The sequence below is a fragment of the Hippoglossus stenolepis genome, chromosome 8, assembly GCF_022539355.2.
Source record: "Hippoglossus stenolepis isolate QCI-W04-F060 chromosome 8, HSTE1.2, whole genome shotgun sequence".
NCBI lineage: Eukaryota > Metazoa > Chordata > Actinopteri > Pleuronectiformes > Pleuronectidae > Hippoglossus > Hippoglossus stenolepis.
The window spans coordinates 22588404-22605816 of NC_061490.1; the positions used below are offsets into that span (position 1 = coordinate 22588404).

Genomic DNA, 17413 nt, shown 5'->3' on the forward strand with positions numbered 1-17413 from the left:
AAGAACAATCTGAAAACTTTGGTTCTCTATTTGACATGTGACCTTTTAACAGGGAGGAGGTATTCTGCAGCCGACCTTTAGAGGGCGATTGAGACGCTTTAGCTTCACTTTCGGGGTGAGCCTTCATGACGTCCATCTTTATACACAGTCTATATACAACCAAACCGCCTGTGTGAAGCTATATGATGTAGTATTTGTATTAACATGTTAAGAAATAAACATGGGCTCTTCACAATAAAAGCAGCCTGTCCGATAGCCAAAGTAAAGAAAGAAATTACTGTTTCACAACATTCTCCCAAAAAGAGGAAGTGGAGCTCATGAAATCAGCCTCAGTTGGCTTCTCTGAAACCAGACTACAGTCAAGGCCGCGCCTCTTGTTGCAACGTACCACACCAGCAACAACTCACAAACGCCAATATGCATTGAGCAGCTGTGGACCGGAGAGAATCTGTGTTTTCCCTGTTTGTTTCCACCGTCCACACAGCCAGTGAGGACAGTCCCCATTCAACCAGCTGCAGGGAGTCAGCTTCTGTCTCTGACTCATTCACACAAACAATTATCTTAAAACTGAAAACAATGGAGCAAGAACCGAATCACGTCAGAGCAACTTCCAAGACTGACAGTAAGTGAAAGTCTTATATTCTGAAGTTTTTAATTCTACTTGAGGAATCTGATGCTCACGTATTGCACTTCACTACAGATTTGACTTAACGTGGCTGTTTCCATTTATATATATTTCCATTTCTACCAATATATCGTGACAACTATAAAGACATTTCATATATTTGTATTTTTATGTTATCATTTTAACCTTATTTATATGGTACGTTTGAAAACGGGGTTTACAAAGTGCTTTGACAGACACAGGAAACTCATTCACACCAAAAATAAAAACGGTTAAGAAATAAAAGTGATAAGAAGAAAGAATCATATAAATATAAATAAAAAGAATATGAACAATGAGAAGAAGACGATCACTTTACATGAGGAGCGAATAAATACATGTAAAAAGAATAAAAGTGTAAAAACATAAAAAAAAGTCTATAAAACATGGTTTTAAGAAGTGATTTAATAACTTATTAATATTTGTATTTTACATCTATATACATGATATTTCAATGAACTTAATAACGTGATTGTTTGTTGTTCTTCTACTAGAAAAAGAGAAGAAACTTCTGCACACTCTGCTTCCCCTGGTGACAGCAGCGTGTGGGATCCTCTGCGTCGTCCTGGTGTCGGTCGCCATCGCCCTCAGAAGTGAGTCCGTCTGTCTGTCCCTGCTCCCCACTGCACTTTGACCCTGGCTGACTGTGAGTGCGACGGTAAATCTTTCCTGTTCTGCAGTGACATCACTCACGTCAGAGCAGCACATGCAAAATGCAGCAGCTCAGAATCTGCAGCTGCAGAAGGAGAAGGACGACTTGGAGAGACGGAGCGAGGAGCTGAGCAGAGAGAGAGACGGACTCAACTGGACCATGGGGGTCATCCTCCAGTACGAAACCTTTCCAGTGGCAACCCACTGCCCAGGGAAAGGTGAACAAACACCTTGCTATTGATGCAAAGATGCTGTTTTCCAGTGTTTCCATTCCTCAAACCTCAAAGCTTTAAGTTCCTAAATTGTAAATGTTAGATTTTATCATCTTGATTTTATCAGCCTCGTCCAGGACAGTGTGTTTTCAGCCCTGTCCGTTGGTCGCTTTGTTTGTCAGTGGGTTTATGCAAAATCTACCCAATGGATTTCCATGAAAATTGTTGGGAGGATGAGACATGGGCCAAAAAAAGAATATATACTTTCTTTAACATTGTGAGATCAGGCCTGTTTTTTTTTACATTTTCACAGATTTCCCAGGGAAATAATTCCTGGATCTTGATGAATAAAATCAGGCACATTTAGACTTGTTTAGACAGATTAGTTTCTACACTTACATATATTATATAATGCATTGTATATATTTTTTATATATACATTAAACAGCTATGGTTATGACTATAATTTTGTTGCTTGACTCTTGTCTGACAGTGTGTAGAACTTGTCTGGGCGGCTGGATTCCTTTTCAATGGAGCTGCTACTTTTTTGTCCAATCTGATAATCAACAACAAGGGAAGACGTGGCCGAACAGTCGTAAGTTCTGCAAAGACAAGGAGGCAGATCTGGTGGTGATTGAAAGCTTGGAGGAACAGGCAAGACAGATTCTATCGTTTTCACTTACACGCACCTCTGTCCTCATGGATCAGGGTTGGAGGATGTGCTCAGGTGACTTTAGACACAAAAGATGATTTGTTTGAATATTTAGAGTCAAGACGTACTTTATAATTGTGTAAATGAAATTCCATTTGCCAATTTAATTTGTTTTTAATTCTCTTTCACGTGTCTCTAACCCTGACTGATATCTTTTTAATGTTCCTGTTTCTTGCATCTGTATTTTCATCTGTATTTCACATTATTTTTCATCTTTCTCGATGATTATTGTCGTATCATTGTGGACACATGACAGATAACTTCTCTCACACCTGTCTCACAAATGTAGGAATTCATCAACAACCACACTATGGCCTATAATGAGGAAAATCACGCCTATTGGATTGGATTGAGCAACAAGAACGACGCGAGCAAATGGATGTGGGTGGATGGAACCAACGTCACTTTTCAGTAAAAACACACTAATCAAACATTTCTCCATATGTCATTTTAATAAGAAGGAATCCCGGCCACAGGTCAGACACTTTATCATTACCCCAAACGAACGGATGATTCACTCCAAGCGAAGCCACGCTGCGATTTGCCACAGGAAGTAAATGTTTTATTCGTTCCCCCCCCCACCACCCCCCCCGGCCTCACACCTTGGAAGTGAACAGAAGGCAAAGTTTCACCTCTGAAAAATTGGCTCCCTAAGTATGAAGCCAAAGCATCTCGATCGCGACATGGTGGCTGGCTGCAGCATAGGTCATAAACCCTGCCTCCTCCGTGTTAGTGGATGGAACATGAACCAAACTAAAAAGTCAAAGTATACGGTAAAGGTTCAGTGTGTGGAATTTAGTGACATCTAGTGGTGAAGTTACATGTTGCAGCTGAACACCAAATTAGTCCAAATGTGCCGGACGGCAGCGTTCGTGTTTCCTCTTCATTTTTTGAATAGTGGGAGGAAGTGGAGACACATCATCCATCTTTATGTACAGTCTATGGTTTCAAGTCTTCATGCTAAGCTAAGCTAAGTTAAAGTTGCTTATAACTTGCTGGGAATGGTATGAATCTTCTCATCTGAATCTTTTCTTTCTCCACTAGGTACTGGACAGAAGGAACAAGCTTCTTGGACAGAGTGTCTTGTGCTCTAAGTTTACCTCGTGCCGATAAGCTGGCCAACTGGAACAAGTCGTGGTGCAGCGTGCGGAAACGCTGGATCTGTGAAACAAGAGCCTTAAACAAACCGGATTAGGAAGCAGTTTTCAGTAAAATAGGTTTTTTAACTTGTGACAAATAAAACTGAAAGCCCTCTCTTTGTTTGTCTTCATGAGTCGTGTATGTTTTTCATGATGTTGTAAAAATATAAAGCCGCAAGAAACTTTACTTTTTTGTCACTCATTTGTGTTTTCAGCATTTATACCAAGGGTCTGGTCCTACAAACATTGTTCTGTTTATACTAAATGAAAAAGATAAGGAAGAAAATTGACCTTTTAATGTCAATTTTGTTTATTTTCTATCTATCTACCTACTGATGTCTGTCTGTATGTGGAGCACAAACCGTAAATAGGGAAGTGCACTACTGATTTTGGTGCAACTTGGACATATGATACGTTCACCATCTATAAACTTTGAATAAACAGGCGACCAGCAGTCTGTCGCAGTCAGAGATGAAAATATCTTCTTCTACGTCGTCGGGTTAACTACAGCAGTGGTTTGCAACTGGGTCAAAACCACCAGCAGATCGATTTGGTCATTTGTTTTCTATTTCCCTATATCGGACTGACACAGACATTCAAACAGGTCGTTCAACTTTCCAACTTTATTCCTCGAAATGCAAAAGTAAAACAGTGGATCTTTTGAAATTTGCTAAAGAATATTCACTGTGACCCAATAATGGCCTGATTAGAATTTGCTGGTCAAAGGTCAGGGACACTGTGAGCAAACGAACCCATTGTGCTGAATATGATTTATCTCCCCATAATAAAAAAAACACGACAAAATACTGACTTTGGTAACTTCCTCAATTCCAGACGTCCAACTGCGAAGGGACAACTCACACCGTGTGTAATCATTGGCCACAAAACAAGCTGCAGCTTCAGCATCACTGTTTGACTTCGTCCAGTAAGAACATGTCACATGCAAATTGAGAAGGTTCAGTTTACATGTGAGGTGATGAGGGAAGAGGAACCTCGTTTGTTCTCTATGAGGTAGTGCGGAGGTGTTATTGTTCGGTCAAGCCTTTCAAGCATCCGCCACAGTTCATTTTAAATACCTGCTCTCCTTCTCTGCACTGACACAAATACGGCGATGAACGAAGTTTAAGGATGGAGGAAGAACTCTATTATGCGACTGTGGTTTTCAAAAATGGTGGCAGTCCTCAGAAAGGTAAATGACTCCTATGAAATTCCTGGTCTTATCGGCCTGTTGTGTCCTTTCGCTGACCACAACACAAAAACCCTTTCAGACAACTCTTCTATTCTTATATAGAAGTGCAGCTTATCCACTTCCTACATGTACATAGTGTTTTTTATAGGTGTTTCTGATTGTTTCATGTTTTTTTTGTGGTTTTTTTATCAACCAGAAAACGATGAGGACTCTACAATTTATTCTACAGTTCAATCTGAAGTTCCTGTAGAAAGTAAGTTATGGGAGAAAAGTGCAAATTTGTGAATTTTTCAAATGTGATGTTGTGTCTGAAAATGAAACTAAATTTGCTCCTCCTGAACTTTCTAAAACATTTTCACATCAACCTTGAATGTTTGGGCTTTTGCCGTTTATATCGCTGTGTAACTTTGAATACATAGAGCAAGAATAGGTGTTCAGGGTGGGGGAGTGAGAATGAAAGAGGGAACATTCTCCATAGTCAAAGTTACTGAACCATCAAACACATTTTATTGTAGCTGCTATAAAAATTTGCATGGTGTTGCTTTAAAAAACAATAATATATAGAAGTCATATGGTGTGTCAGAATATACACAGGTCACAGGTATATCCATAATAATGTTGATAAGGAATTGGAATATTTTCACTACGTCAGTAAAAGCAGCAAGAGGAGCAGGAGGAGGAGCAGCAGGTGGAGGAGCAGCAGCAGCTGGAGCAGGTGGAGGAGCAGCAGGTGGAGGAGCAGCAGGTGGAGGAGCAGCAGCTGGAGGAGCAGCAGCTGGAGGAACAGCAGCTGGAGGAGCAGCAGCTGGAGGAGCAGCAGCTGGAGGAGCAGCAGGTGGAGGAGCAGCAGCTGGAGGAGCAGCAGCTGGAGGAACAGCAGCGGCACACTCTCGGCACTTTGTCCTGCTGCTGGTGTGCTTGGGGATTCTCTGCGTCCTGCTCATGGCGTGCATCGGCGTCATCATCTACAGTGAGTTTGATTTCAACAGACTGAGTTTTTAATGACGCAGCTTACATCACATCTGGGAAACACACAAAAAAGAAGAGATGAGTGAGCTCAGCTTTTTGTGAACTGTATTTTACCATTGACTTTGGATTTGTAATGTTGAAGTGTCCACTTCCTCCTCCTAAAATCAACTTAAAGGTTATTAGTCACAGTTATAATTAATCCCCTTTTGGTTTGAAGTTTCCTGTTTTTAAATATATTAATATTATTTTCAAATTTTCAGTTAAACAGAAACCATGGCTCCAGCCGCCCTCACTCAATAGGAGCAGTTTAAAGTAAAATTGGAAAAAAAGGTAATTGACAGATGAATGGGTACAACATTAAAAATAATGAATTGACATGAGAGAGCAGATAGTTGGCTGCGTCTTTAAATCCAGCAACTAAATGTCCAGTTCTTTGAAAAGAAACGAGTTGGAAAGTGAGACATATTGTTTTCAAATAAAGGGTATAATAGGGTATCATAAATAATTGTTATGTTGATAATAATAACGATAATTATTTTATTTGTTTTGATGTTGTTATAGCTTAGCTTATGATGTATTTTGGAGTTGGCTTGATTGTAAGCAAACTCCATGGTGAAATCAAATAAAGAAAATGAGACTGCCACATGACAAAAGCATGGAAATCAATGATGGGTAGGAGATGATTTTTTAAAAAGGTTCAGGAGTAAAGCACGTGGGCCAATGGAAGAGAATATTCCTCCACATGTATCCACTGGACTGACCAGTGCGCCGTCTCTTTCCCACCATCACTGCAGTCTGTTGGGTCATGAAGGCCCAGGAAGCTGTCGCAGAAAACGTCATCCACCTCGAGAAGGAAAATCATCAGCTGATGATGGAGAAACAAATCTTGGAGAACGAGACCGAGGTGCTGACCAGAGACAGAGATGATCTCAACAGGACGCTCGGAGTCATCATGACGTTCCAAAACTTCCCAGTCAATAAATTCTGCCCAGACAAGAGTGCGTATATAAAGGGACTGCATTTATTTAGCTCTCTTAACAACCACTCAAAGTGCTTTATATATATTTATATGTACAACCACACAGTGAGTCTAGCTCTAAACTCACAGATATACACTGAGAGTATAGATATATTTGTTTATTTAAGGTAAAAGCTAAAAACTGCAATGCTCATATAATAAAGTGTAAATGTCAGTAGCCGTTGCCAAGCCTCTAAAACTATTGTGTTTAACTACGGCAGCGATTGTAATGTGTCAAACTTAAATTGGTGATATTTAATTTATATTTACTATATATGTTTTTGCTCTTTGGTCTCTTGGATGTAGAAGAAGCTCGTCTGTTCTTACTATGTTTGTGTCTGTGTGGATTTTAAACGGACATTTAGTTCTTAAAATAACGTTTCTCGGCTTCTTTCCTGAGTACAGAGTGTCAGCCGTGCCGGGAGAGTTGGATTCCTCGCCCAGGATCACTGCTACCAGTTTTATGAGCAATCCGCCCTGGAAGACATGGGATCAAGCACGGACACTTTGTCAAAACACTGATGCAGACCTGGTTGTTGTTGACAGTTTACAAGAGCAGGTGAGCTCCATCGCCAAAAGCCCCAATAACACAGAGTCTGCATTTGTGTAATGGGGATGAGATTTTAAATAGATCTTTAAATTACATAACGAAATTGTGCTGATTAAGAAACGCTGCATATTCACATTGCAAACAAAATTCAACTGGAAACAATTGTGTTTTGTTAAACTATCGATGCTGAGAAGTGTGAAAAGTTTGTGATGATCACTTTCAGGAATTCATCAATAATCACACCAAGTACTACCACGACAATTATCATGGATACTGGATGGGATTGCGTCAGAATGATGACAAGTGGATCTGGATCAATGGACGCAATGAGACTGAGGGGTAAGAATTGAATTCCCTCATCTCCCTCTGAGCATCTGTCAGGTCTCACATGAGGAGAACGACCCTGCAGTCAAATAACCAACCAAATAACACACTCGTAGATATCAGTCCTGTGAATGTGCCAGAGTTGTTCCCTCTGAGGTTATGTTTTCACCCATCTGTTTGTGGGTTCGCCTGTTTGTAAGCAAGATTACATAAAAACTACAGGACGGATTTCCACAGAACTTGGCAGAAGGATGTGGGATGAGTGAGGGGAGAACCCCAAAAAACTTTGGTAGGGATCCAGGAATGTTTTCTCACTTTCTTTAACATTGCGAGAGGGCGTTGTTGAACATATTCCTTGACTTCCTGGGGAATACTTAATAAACCGAGGACCGAGTCCTGCAGCCAGCAACTGGTAAAGATCTATTCATGCTGTGACGTATCGGTTCATAAATCAGGTGCAGATTGTCAGAGTACTTGAGTTTTCCTTTTTCCCATTGAGGGCCATTGGAGTTAGTTGGTATGATCTGTAAAGTTATTAGAGGTACTGATGAGCATGTTCTGTGTTTGCAGGTTCTGGAATCAGACGAAAGTTGATAATGATGGTAGATATGCGATGACATTCCCTGGGCATAATGCGACAGCCAGCTGGGGCCCTGCAGAGCGTAAAATGTGGAACAAATTCATCTGTGAGCATGAAGCCCTCATAAGGACTCCAGGCAGTTAGCATATTGGGTTTTCTCGTTCCAAACCTTGCATGCAAATTGAATTTTACAAAACTGTTCCACCAGCGTTTGGAAAATGTAAACACACATAAAACAATAATGGATACAACATAATGAAACAACCGAAGGGTGTTGTGCGTGCAAGTGTTAATTTTATGTATCAATAATTTTGTGTTAACATGTAGTGTTTTTATTAACTACTGTGTACGATCGTTTTGGACAAATATATTTGAATATGTGAAAAGTGTAAAGATAAGAAACCACAACCTGGTTTCCATTTTGTGGATGGAGGTTGTAGATTCGACTCGTCTGTCAATATAATTATCTTTGAATCAAGTCAATTAAATATCAATGACTTTTGCTGAGAGTATATTTTACATTGTAACCAAAAATCTATGTTGTTCAATGTAGAATCACTGATTTAGGATTTGTGTTTTAGGATCTACAGTAAAAATGTGTAAACTGTTGTAACAAATGTTCTGTTCTTGTGTCCGACGTGTTGCATGTTGTGCACTTGTCACTCTGGGAGTTTGTGTTTTGCAAACTGCCGTCTGACACAAGTTACTGGTTTTACAGAACTAATGTGTCGAGATGAATTCTGCAAAATCACTGGAGAATGTTACGGTCATTAATATTTGAAGTTCCCCTTTTTTGTGCCAATGTTTTTATATGACTGAATGTCGTATTGTATAATTGTAGAGTTTCCCTGATCTTTCTCACTGCATTAAGGAATGAGGTTGTTTCTTGTCTCTGGATATGAGTATTAAATTATATGATAAACAGTATTGTACATAATAAAGACAGTGTGCCCCGAACCATCACGCTTCATATTACAGAGGAGGTGTTAAATACTATTGGAACATGCAATAAGGTCGTTTTCTCACATTCGAGTCTAATCTGTTGTAAACTCAAGTGTTGACACACGACCTCGTGTCCTTCCTGACCTGTCACCACCTCTGAGTGGTGACAGGTCCAGAGCCGAGGTCACAGAACGTGACTAGAACAGAGGAAATAATCAGCGATTTTCAAGGTTGTAAGATTCTGAACTCTAAAGGTCACGGTTAAAACATGAGCCTCAGATTCATATACTGATACTGTTGTAGTTTAAGGATGGAGGAAGAACTCCATTATGCGACTGTGGTTTTCAAAAATGGTGGCAGTCCTCAGAAAGGTAAGTGACTCCTATGAAATAAATTGATAGAACAAACCAACTCAATATTTAACCTTATTACTTAACAACAATTATAAATCGTACTTGTTAAATTTCCACGCAATAGATTTAAAACCTTAAAAAAAAATCAGTTCCTGGAAGTGCTCGGAAAGTGTGTGAATCCCCGGTGTAACTGGAACTTCTTCTCATTCTGTTGTGTCCCTTCGCTGACCACAGAACAGAAACCCTTTCAGACGACACTTCTATTCTTCCATCAGCACTTTATCATCTTTAAATACATTTAGCAGAAGTGCAGCTTATCCACTTCCTACATGTACAATAGTGTTTTTTATAGGTCTTTCTGATTGTTTCTTGTTTTTGTTTTTTTTAATCAACCAGAAAACAATGAGGACTCTACAATTTATTCTACAGTTCAATCTGAAGTTCCTGCAGCGACTGTAACAAATAAGTTATCTGAGAAAAGTGCAAATTTGTGAATTTTTCAAATGTGATGTTGTGTCTGAAAATAAAACTAAATTTGCTCCTCCTGAACTTTCTAAAACATTTTCACATCAACCTTGAATGTTTGGGCTTTTGCCGTTTATATCGCTGTGTAACTTTGAATACATAGAGCAAGAATAGGTGTTCAGGGTGGGGGAGTGAGAATGAAAGAGGGAACATTCCCCATAGTCAAAGTTACTGAACCATCAAACACATTTTATTGTAGCTGCTATAAAAATTTGCATGGTGTTGCTTTAAAAAACAATAATATATAGAAGTCATATGGTGTGTCAGAATATACACAGGTCACAGGTATATCCATAATAATGTTGATAAGGAATTGGAATATTTTCACTACGTCAGTAAAAGCAGCAGGAGGAGCAGCTGGAGGACAGGAGCAGCAGCTGGAGGAGCAGCAGGTAGAGGAGCAGCAGCTGGAGGAGCAGCAGGTGGAGGAGCAGCAGCTGGAGGAGCAGCAGCTGGAGGAGCAGCAGCTGGAGGAGCAGTGGAGGAGCAGCTGGAGGAACAGCAGCGGCACACTCTCGGCACTTTGTCCTGCTGCTGGTGGTTCTGGGATTCTCTGCGTCCTGCTCATGGCGTGCATCGGTGTCATCATCTACAGTGAGTTTGATTTCAACAGACTGAGTTTTTAATGACGCAGCTTACATCACATCTGGGAAACACACAAAAAAGAAGAGATGAGTGAGCTCAGCTTTTTGTGAACTGTATTTTACCATTGACTTTGGATTTGTAATGTTGAAGTGTCCACTTCCTCCTGCACAGTATTTCTAAAGAACACCAAACATCTCTACACGGATTCCTCAGCAGCCATTAGTATCAGTCAATTTTGGTTCACTTACAATTAAAATCAACTTAAAGGTTATTAGTCACAGTTATAATTAATCCCCTTTTGGTTTGAAGTTTCCTGTTTTTAAATATATTAATATTATTTTCAAATTTTCAGTTAAACAGAAACCATGGCTCCAGCCGCCCTCACTCAATAGGAGCAGTTTAAAGTAAAATTGGAAAAAAAGGTAATTGACAGATGAATGGGTACAACATTAAACATAATAAATTAAAAAGAGGCCATGTAAGCAATCCTAACTAATCCTAACGATCAATACAGTATCAATTCTGGTAACATTTTTATGTCAGATCCGATATCTACTTCAGTTTCCTGGACGTGCTCGGAAAGTGTGTGAATCCCCGGTGTAACTGGAACTTCTTCTCATTCTGTTGTGTCCCTTCGCTGACCACAGCACAGAAACCCTTTCAGACGACACTTCTATTCTTCCATCTGCACTTTATAGTCTTTAAACACATTTAGCAGAGGTGCAGCTTATCCACTTCCTACATGTACAATAGTGTTTTTTATAGGTCTTTCTGATTGTTTCTTGTTTTTGTTTCTTTTTATCAACCAGAAAACAATGAGGACTCTACAATTGATTGTACAATTAAATCTGAAGTTCCTGCAGCGACTGTTGAAAGTAAGTTATCTGAGAAAAGTGCAAATTTGTGAATTTTTCAAATGTGATGTTGTGTCTGAAAATGAAACTAAATTTGCTCCTCCTGAACTTTCTAAAACATTTTCACATCAACCTTGAATGTTTGGGCTTTTGCCGTTTATATCGCTGTGTAACTTTGAATACATAGAGCAAGAATAGGTGTTCAGGGTGGGGGAGTGAGAATGAAAGAGGGAACATTCTCCATAGTCAAAGTTACTGAACCATCAAACACATTTTATTGTAGCTGCTATAAAAATTTGCATGGTGTTGCTTTAAAAAACAATAATATATAGAAGTCATATGGTGTGTCAGAATATACACAGGTCACAGGTATATCCATAATAATGTTGATAAGGAATTGGAATATTTTCACTACGTCAGTAAAAGCAGCAGGAGGAGCAGCAGGAGGAGGAGCAGCAGCTGGAGGAGCAGCAGCTGGAGGAGCAGCAGCTGGAGGAACAGCAGCTGGAGGAGCAGCAGGTGGAGGAGCAGCAGCTGGAGGAGCAGCAGCTGGAGGAGCAGCAGCTGGAGGAGCAGCAGCTGGAGGAGCAGCAGGTGGAGCCGGAGGAACAGCAGCCGGAGGAGCAGCAGGTGGAGGAGCAGCAGCTAGAGGAAGCTTGGGGATTCTCTGCGTCCTGCTCATGGCGTGCATCGGTGTCATCATCTACAGTGAGTTTGATTTCAACAGACTGAGTTTTTAATGACGCAGCTTACATCACATCTGGGAAACACACAAAAAAGAAGAGATGAGTGAGCTCAGCTTTTTGTGAACTGTATTTTACCATTGACTTTGGATTTGTAATGTTGAAGTGTCCACTTCCTCCTGCACAGTATTTCTAAAGAACACCAAACATCTCTACACGCCTCAGCAGCCATTGGAATCAGTCAATTTTGGTTCACTTACAATTAAAATCAACTTAAAGGTTATTAGTCACAGTTATAATTAATCCCCTTTTGGTTTGAAGTTTCCTGTTTTTAAATATATTAATATTATTTTCAAATTTTCAGTTAAACAGAAACCATGGCTCCAGCCGCCCTCACTCAATAGGAGCAGTTTAAAGTAAAATTGGAAAAAAAGGTAATTGACAGATGAATGGGTACAACATTAAACATAATAAATTAAAAAGAGGCCATGTAAGCAATCCTAACTAATCCTAACGATCAATACAGTATCAATTCTGGTAACATTTTTATGTCAGATCCGATATCTACGTCTGCAATTTGTCAATAAATGTCAGGGAGGCCACATTTTCAGAATTTTAAAGTTTAAAATGTTGTTGTCAGTGAGGAGGAAACATTTTAAAACCTTATCTGCTGCTGCGTTTCAGGACAATTTGACATGAGAGAGCAGATAGTTGGCTGCGTCTTTAAATCCAGCAACTAAATGTCCAGTTCTTTGAAAAGAAACGAGTTGGAAAGTGAGAGATATTGTTTTCAAATAAAGGGTATAATAGGGTATCATAAATAATTGTTATGTTGATAATAATAATGACAATTCTTTTATTTGTTTTGATGTTGTTATAGCTTAGCTTATGATGTATTTTGGAGTTGGCTTGATTGTAAGCAAACTCCATGGTGAAATCAAATAAAGAAAATGAGACTGCCACATGACAAAAGCATGGAAATCAATGATGGGTAGGAGATGATTTTTTAAAAAGGTTCAGGAGTAAAGCACGTGGGCCAATGGAAGAGAATATTCCTCCACATGTATCCACTGGACTGACCAGTGCGCCGTCTCTTTCCCACCATCACTGCAGTCTGTGGGGTCATGAAGGCCCAGGAAGCTGTCGCAGAAAACGTCATCCACCTCGAGAAGGAAAATCATCAGCTGATGATGGAGAAACAAATCTTGGAGAACGAGACCGAGGTGCTGACCAGAGACAGAGATGATCTCAACAGGACGCTCGGAGTCATCATGACGTTCCAAAACTTCCCAGTCAATAAATTCTGCCCAGACAAGAGTGAGTATATAAAGGGACTGCATTTATTTAGCTCTCTTAACAACCACTCAAAGTGCTTTATATATATTTATATGTACAACCACACAGTGAGTCTAGCTCTAAACTCACAGATATACACTGAGAGTATAGATATATTTGTTTATTTAAGGTAAAAGCTAAAAACTGCAATGCTCATATAATAAAGTGTAAATGTCAGTAGCCGTTGCCAAGCCTCTAAAACTATTGTGTTTAACTACGGCAGCGATTGTAATGTGTCAAACTTAAATTGGTGATATTTAATTTATATTTACTATATATGTTTTTGCTCTTTGGTCTCTTGGATGTAGAAGAAGCTCGTCTGTTCTTACTATGTTTGTGTCTGTGTGGATTTTAAACGGACATTTAGTTCTTAAAATAACATTTCTCGGCTTCTTTCCTGAGTACAGAGTGTCAGCCGTGCCGAGAGAGTTGGATTCCGTTCCAGGATCACTGCTACCAGTTTTATGAGCAATCCGCCCCCTGGAAGACATGGGATCAAGCACGGACATTTTGTCAAAACACTGATGCAGACCTGGTTGTTGTTGACAGTTTACAAGAGCAGGTGAGCTCCATCGTCAAAAAGCCCCAATAACACAGAGTTTTAAATAGATCTTTAAATTACATAGCAAACGCTGCATATTCACATTGCAAACAAAATTCAACTGGAAACAATTATGTTTTGTAAAATCAAACAGATGGGAGGTGGAGGGATTTTAATGTTTTCTCACTGTCGATGCTGAGAAGTGTGAAAGTTTGTGATGATCACTTTCAGGAATTCATCAATAATCACACCAAGTACTACTACGACAAGCATCATGGATACTGGATGGGATTGCGTCAGAATGATGACAAGTGGATCTGGATCAATGGACGCAATGAGACTGAGGGGTAAGAATTGAATTCCCTCATCTCCCTCTGAGCATCTGTCAGGTCTCACCTGACGAGAACGACCCTGCAGTCAAATAACCAACCAAATAACACACTCGTAGATATCAGTCCTGTGAATGTGCCAGAGTTGTTCCCTCTGAGGTTATGTTTTCACCCATCTGTTTGTGGGTTCGCCTGTTTGTAAGCAAGATTACATAAAAACTACAGGACGGATTTCCACAGAACTTGGCAGAAGGATGTGGGATGAGTGAGGGGAGAACCCCAAAAAACTTTGGTAGGGATCCAGGAATGTTTTCTCACTTTCTATAACCCTTGTGTTGTCCCTGCTTCCCCCGGCTGTTGGCCCCCTCACATAGCCCACCCCATATTAGGACGCACACGTAGGGCAATAGACAAGTGAGCAGCCCTTGCAGATGTATTTGTTACACCCGCGGCACATGGTGTGAGTTTTACAGTCCTTTTTCCTGGGGTATATCTGACACCTCTTCCTCTTACTCGCCCCGAGTGGGGCTGCTGCTAGGGCTATGGAGGAGGCCGGACACTCGGGTCGAGCGTCGTAGTCAACAGCTCTCTGTGCGGCGGCGGGCTTAACAGCCTTCACAGCCGCGGGCGGCATCCGTGCGGGGATGCGCTCCCTTCGTGCGATGAACGGAGTCACGAGAGCCTTTCCCAGCTGCTCTAGGAACACTCTCCGCATGTTCCGCTTGCCTGGCATCCAGTCTGGGTTGATCTCTCTCCATATCACGAAGGCGTTGTAGGAAGAGACGTCGAGAATGTTGTGAAAGACGACCAGGGGCCAGCGCGCGGTCATCCTCCTGCAGCTGTATGTTCCGATCACCTTGTCTAGGTTGTCCACGCCACCTTTGTTGCGGTTGTAGTCCAGGACGATGACCGGTTTCCCGTCCTCGCGGTCGCTGATGTCGGCCTCAGGGTGCCGTGTGCTCAGGAGCACCACGTTCCTGTTTTTCTTTGGGATGTAGGACACAAGAGTGGCAGTGGGCGTGAATGCGAACTTGGATGAGAACACCTCTCTTCCCTTGACCGCGAGCAGCTGCCGCGCGAGTTCGTAGGAGGTGAAGTAATTGTCGCACGTGACGTTACGACCGTGCAGTCCCTCCGTTACATCGAGCACTACCCGCAACCCCTGGGTCCGTTCTGGGCGTCCGCCGCTCGGCTTTCCGGTGTACACTTGCATCTTCCAAGCATAGCTTGATTTCGCATCGCAGGCCACCCACGACTTGATCCCGTATTTCGCCGGCTTGCTGGGCATGTACTGACGGAATGGACACCGGCCTAGGGAGAAAAACAGGAGGAGAAGAGATGAGAGGAGATGAGATGAGGACGAGGACTAGCAGCCGCTATCTACATAAAATAAAATAACTAACATAACATAACATTCGTCATCTCCAGGATGATGTTCTCTACCATCGATGTGATGAACCGGTGGAGCGTCGAGGCTAGGTCACCGGTGCGGGACGTCGCGTGGATCGTGGGGCCCCGGAGGACCCCGCTTTGAGCCGCAGCAGAGGAGGAGGAAGAGGAGGAGGAAGAGGAGGAGCAGTGGCCCTCCTCTCGGCCGTTCACCCTCGACGACCATGTTATTTCCCTGTTTCTTGAGGGGAAGGTCTCTCTTTCCACGAGTCCGGTGGTGGTGGTGTCGCCGTGGTCTTGTCCTCCTTCTTCTTCTTCTTCTTCCAAGGATGACGAATCTGCAGAAGCATCACCCACTGGGTCGTAGTCTTCGTCACCGTCGTCATCTTCGTAGTCACCGTCGTCGTCTTCGTCTCCTTCGCTATCGCTGTTGTCTCCGTCTCTGTCTCCGTCCTCTCTGTCTTCTTCTCGGTCTGCTTTTCTGTCTGCTTCTCGGTCTGCTTCTCCATCTCCTTGTCCGTCCGCTTCTCGGTCTGGCTCTTTTGCGTCCTCTTCGGGTTCAGAGGATGGTTGCTGGGAGAATAGCTGTTGGAGAACCTGTTCTCTGGTGAAACGCTCCTGACGCGACATCGTGCCATGGTCCGTGAGAGAGTGGCACACTGAGACTTAGATGTGGGTCTAATGTACCCCCCCTTGATTTCAATTGGAATCAGGTGTGGGTCTAAATGACCCCACAGAGCACCACAGCGCCCTCACTGGGGGTCTAAATGACCCCTCCCATGACAATCGAGAATGACAATCCATTGGTCTCAATTACCCCAGGAGAATTGGATAATGACAATCCGTGGGTCACCCTAACCCTGACCGGCCAGGGCTTGCGTATGATCACACGCACGCACGTACTCACGCACACACACACACAGACACAAACACACTCTGGGTCAATTCGACCCAGGAACAACACAAGGGTTAACATTGCGAGAGGGCGTTCTTGAACATATTCCTTGACTTCCTGGGGAATACTTAATAAACCGAGGACCGAGTCCTGCAGCCAGCAACTGGTAAAGATCTATTCATGCTGTGACGTATCGGTTCATAAATCAGGTGCAGATTGTCAGAGTACTTGAGTTTTCCTTTTTCCCATTGAGGGCCATTGGAGTTAGTTGGTATGATCTGTAAAGTTATTAGAGGTACTGATGAGCATGTTCTGTGTTTGCAGGTTCTGGATGCGGGAGAAAGTTGGTGGCGATGATAGATATGCGATGACATTCCCTGGGCATAATGCGACAGCCAGCTGGGGCCCTGCAGAGCGTAAAATGGAGAACAAATTCCTCTGTGAGCATGAAGCCCTCATAAGGACTCCAGGCAGTTAGCATATTGGGTTTTCTCGTTCCAAACCTTGCATGCAAATTGAATTTTACAAAACTGTTCCACCAGCGTTTGGAAAATTTAAGTGCACAAGCAAACACACATAAAACAATAATGAAACAACCAAAGGGTGTTCTGCATGCAAGTGTTCATTTTATGCATCTATCATTTTGTGTTAACAAGTAGTGTTTTTATTAGCTACGATCATTATGGCCAAATATATTTGAATGTGTGAAAAGTGTAAAGATAAGAAACCACAACCTGGTTTCCACCGAAAGTTCAAGATCTGTTGCGATGGAGGTTGGAGATTCGACTCGTCTGTCAATATAATTATCTTTGAATCAAGTCTATTAAATATCAATGACTTTTGCTGAGAGTATATTTTACATTGTAACCAAAAGTCGATGTTGTTCAATGTAGAATCACTGATTTAGGATTTGTGTTTTAGGATCTACAGTAAAAATGTGTAAACTGTTGTAACAAACGTTCTGTTCTTGTGTC

General features: G+C 41.7%; 2 protein-coding genes, 2 long non-coding RNA genes and 1 pseudogene across 4 annotated transcripts; all 5 read left to right on the top strand.

The window, feature by feature from the left end:
* Positions 1–343: 343 nt before the first annotated feature.
* LOC118113844 (CD209 antigen-like protein C) lies at positions 344–3565 on the top strand. The gene is made up of 6 exons (XM_035163877.2): positions 344–622; positions 1159–1257; positions 1345–1533; positions 2021–2181; positions 2529–2650; positions 3284–3565. The coding sequence occupies exons 1-6, from the start codon at positions 577–579 to the stop codon at positions 3432–3434; spliced, it is 768 nt and encodes a 255-aa protein (XP_035019768.2). The 5' UTR covers positions 344–576; the 3' UTR covers positions 3435–3565.
* Positions 3566–4358: 793 nt separating this feature from the next.
* Positions 4359–5280, top strand: LOC118113834. The gene is made up of 3 exons (XR_004697372.2): positions 4359–4567; positions 4764–4820; positions 5220–5280. It is a non-coding gene; the product is annotated as an uncharacterized LOC118113834 (long non-coding RNA).
* A 37-nt stretch (positions 5281–5317) lies between these two features.
* LOC124852276 lies at positions 5318–8965 on the top strand (annotated as a pseudogene).
* A 1348-nt stretch (positions 8966–10313) lies between these two features.
* On the top strand, positions 10314–11746 carry LOC118113835. The gene is made up of 3 exons (XR_004697373.2): positions 10314–10422; positions 11223–11288; positions 11688–11746. It is a non-coding gene; the product is annotated as an uncharacterized LOC118113835 (long non-coding RNA).
* Positions 11747–11857: 111 nt separating this feature from the next.
* LOC118113833 (C-type lectin domain family 4 member G) lies at positions 11858–17273 on the top strand. Its single transcript, XM_047340875.1, has 5 exons — positions 11858–11975; positions 13064–13267; positions 13693–13847; positions 14058–14173; positions 16764–17273. Exons 1-5 carry the CDS (start codon positions 11948–11950, stop codon positions 16915–16917), a joined length of 657 nt encoding a protein of 218 aa, XP_047196831.1. The 5' UTR covers positions 11858–11947; the 3' UTR covers positions 16918–17273.
* The last annotated feature ends 140 nt before the right edge of the window (positions 17274–17413 follow it).

Bases quoted from the DNA above. Each gene is read 5' to 3' on its own strand.
- LOC118113844 (XM_035163877.2), top strand. From the start codon at position 577: ATGGAGCAAGAACCGAATCACGTCAGAGCAACTTCCAAGACTGACA. The intron at 1,258-1,344 runs GTGAGTCCGTCT...CCTGTTCTGCAG, and splicing joins GGTCGCCATCGCCCTCAGAA to TGACATCACTCACGTCAGAG. The intron at 2,651-3,283 runs GTAAAAACACAC...TTTCTCCACTAG, and splicing joins GGAACCAACGTCACTTTTCA to GTACTGGACAGAAGGAACAA.
- LOC118113833 (XM_047340875.1), top strand. From the start codon at position 11,948: ATGGCGTGCATCGGTGTCATCATCTACA. The intron at 13,268-13,692 runs GTGAGTATATAA...TCCTGAGTACAG, and splicing joins TAAATTCTGCCCAGACAAGA to AGTGTCAGCCGTGCCGAGAG. The intron at 13,848-14,057 runs GTGAGCTCCATC...GATCACTTTCAG, and splicing joins TTGACAGTTTACAAGAGCAG to GAATTCATCAATAATCACAC.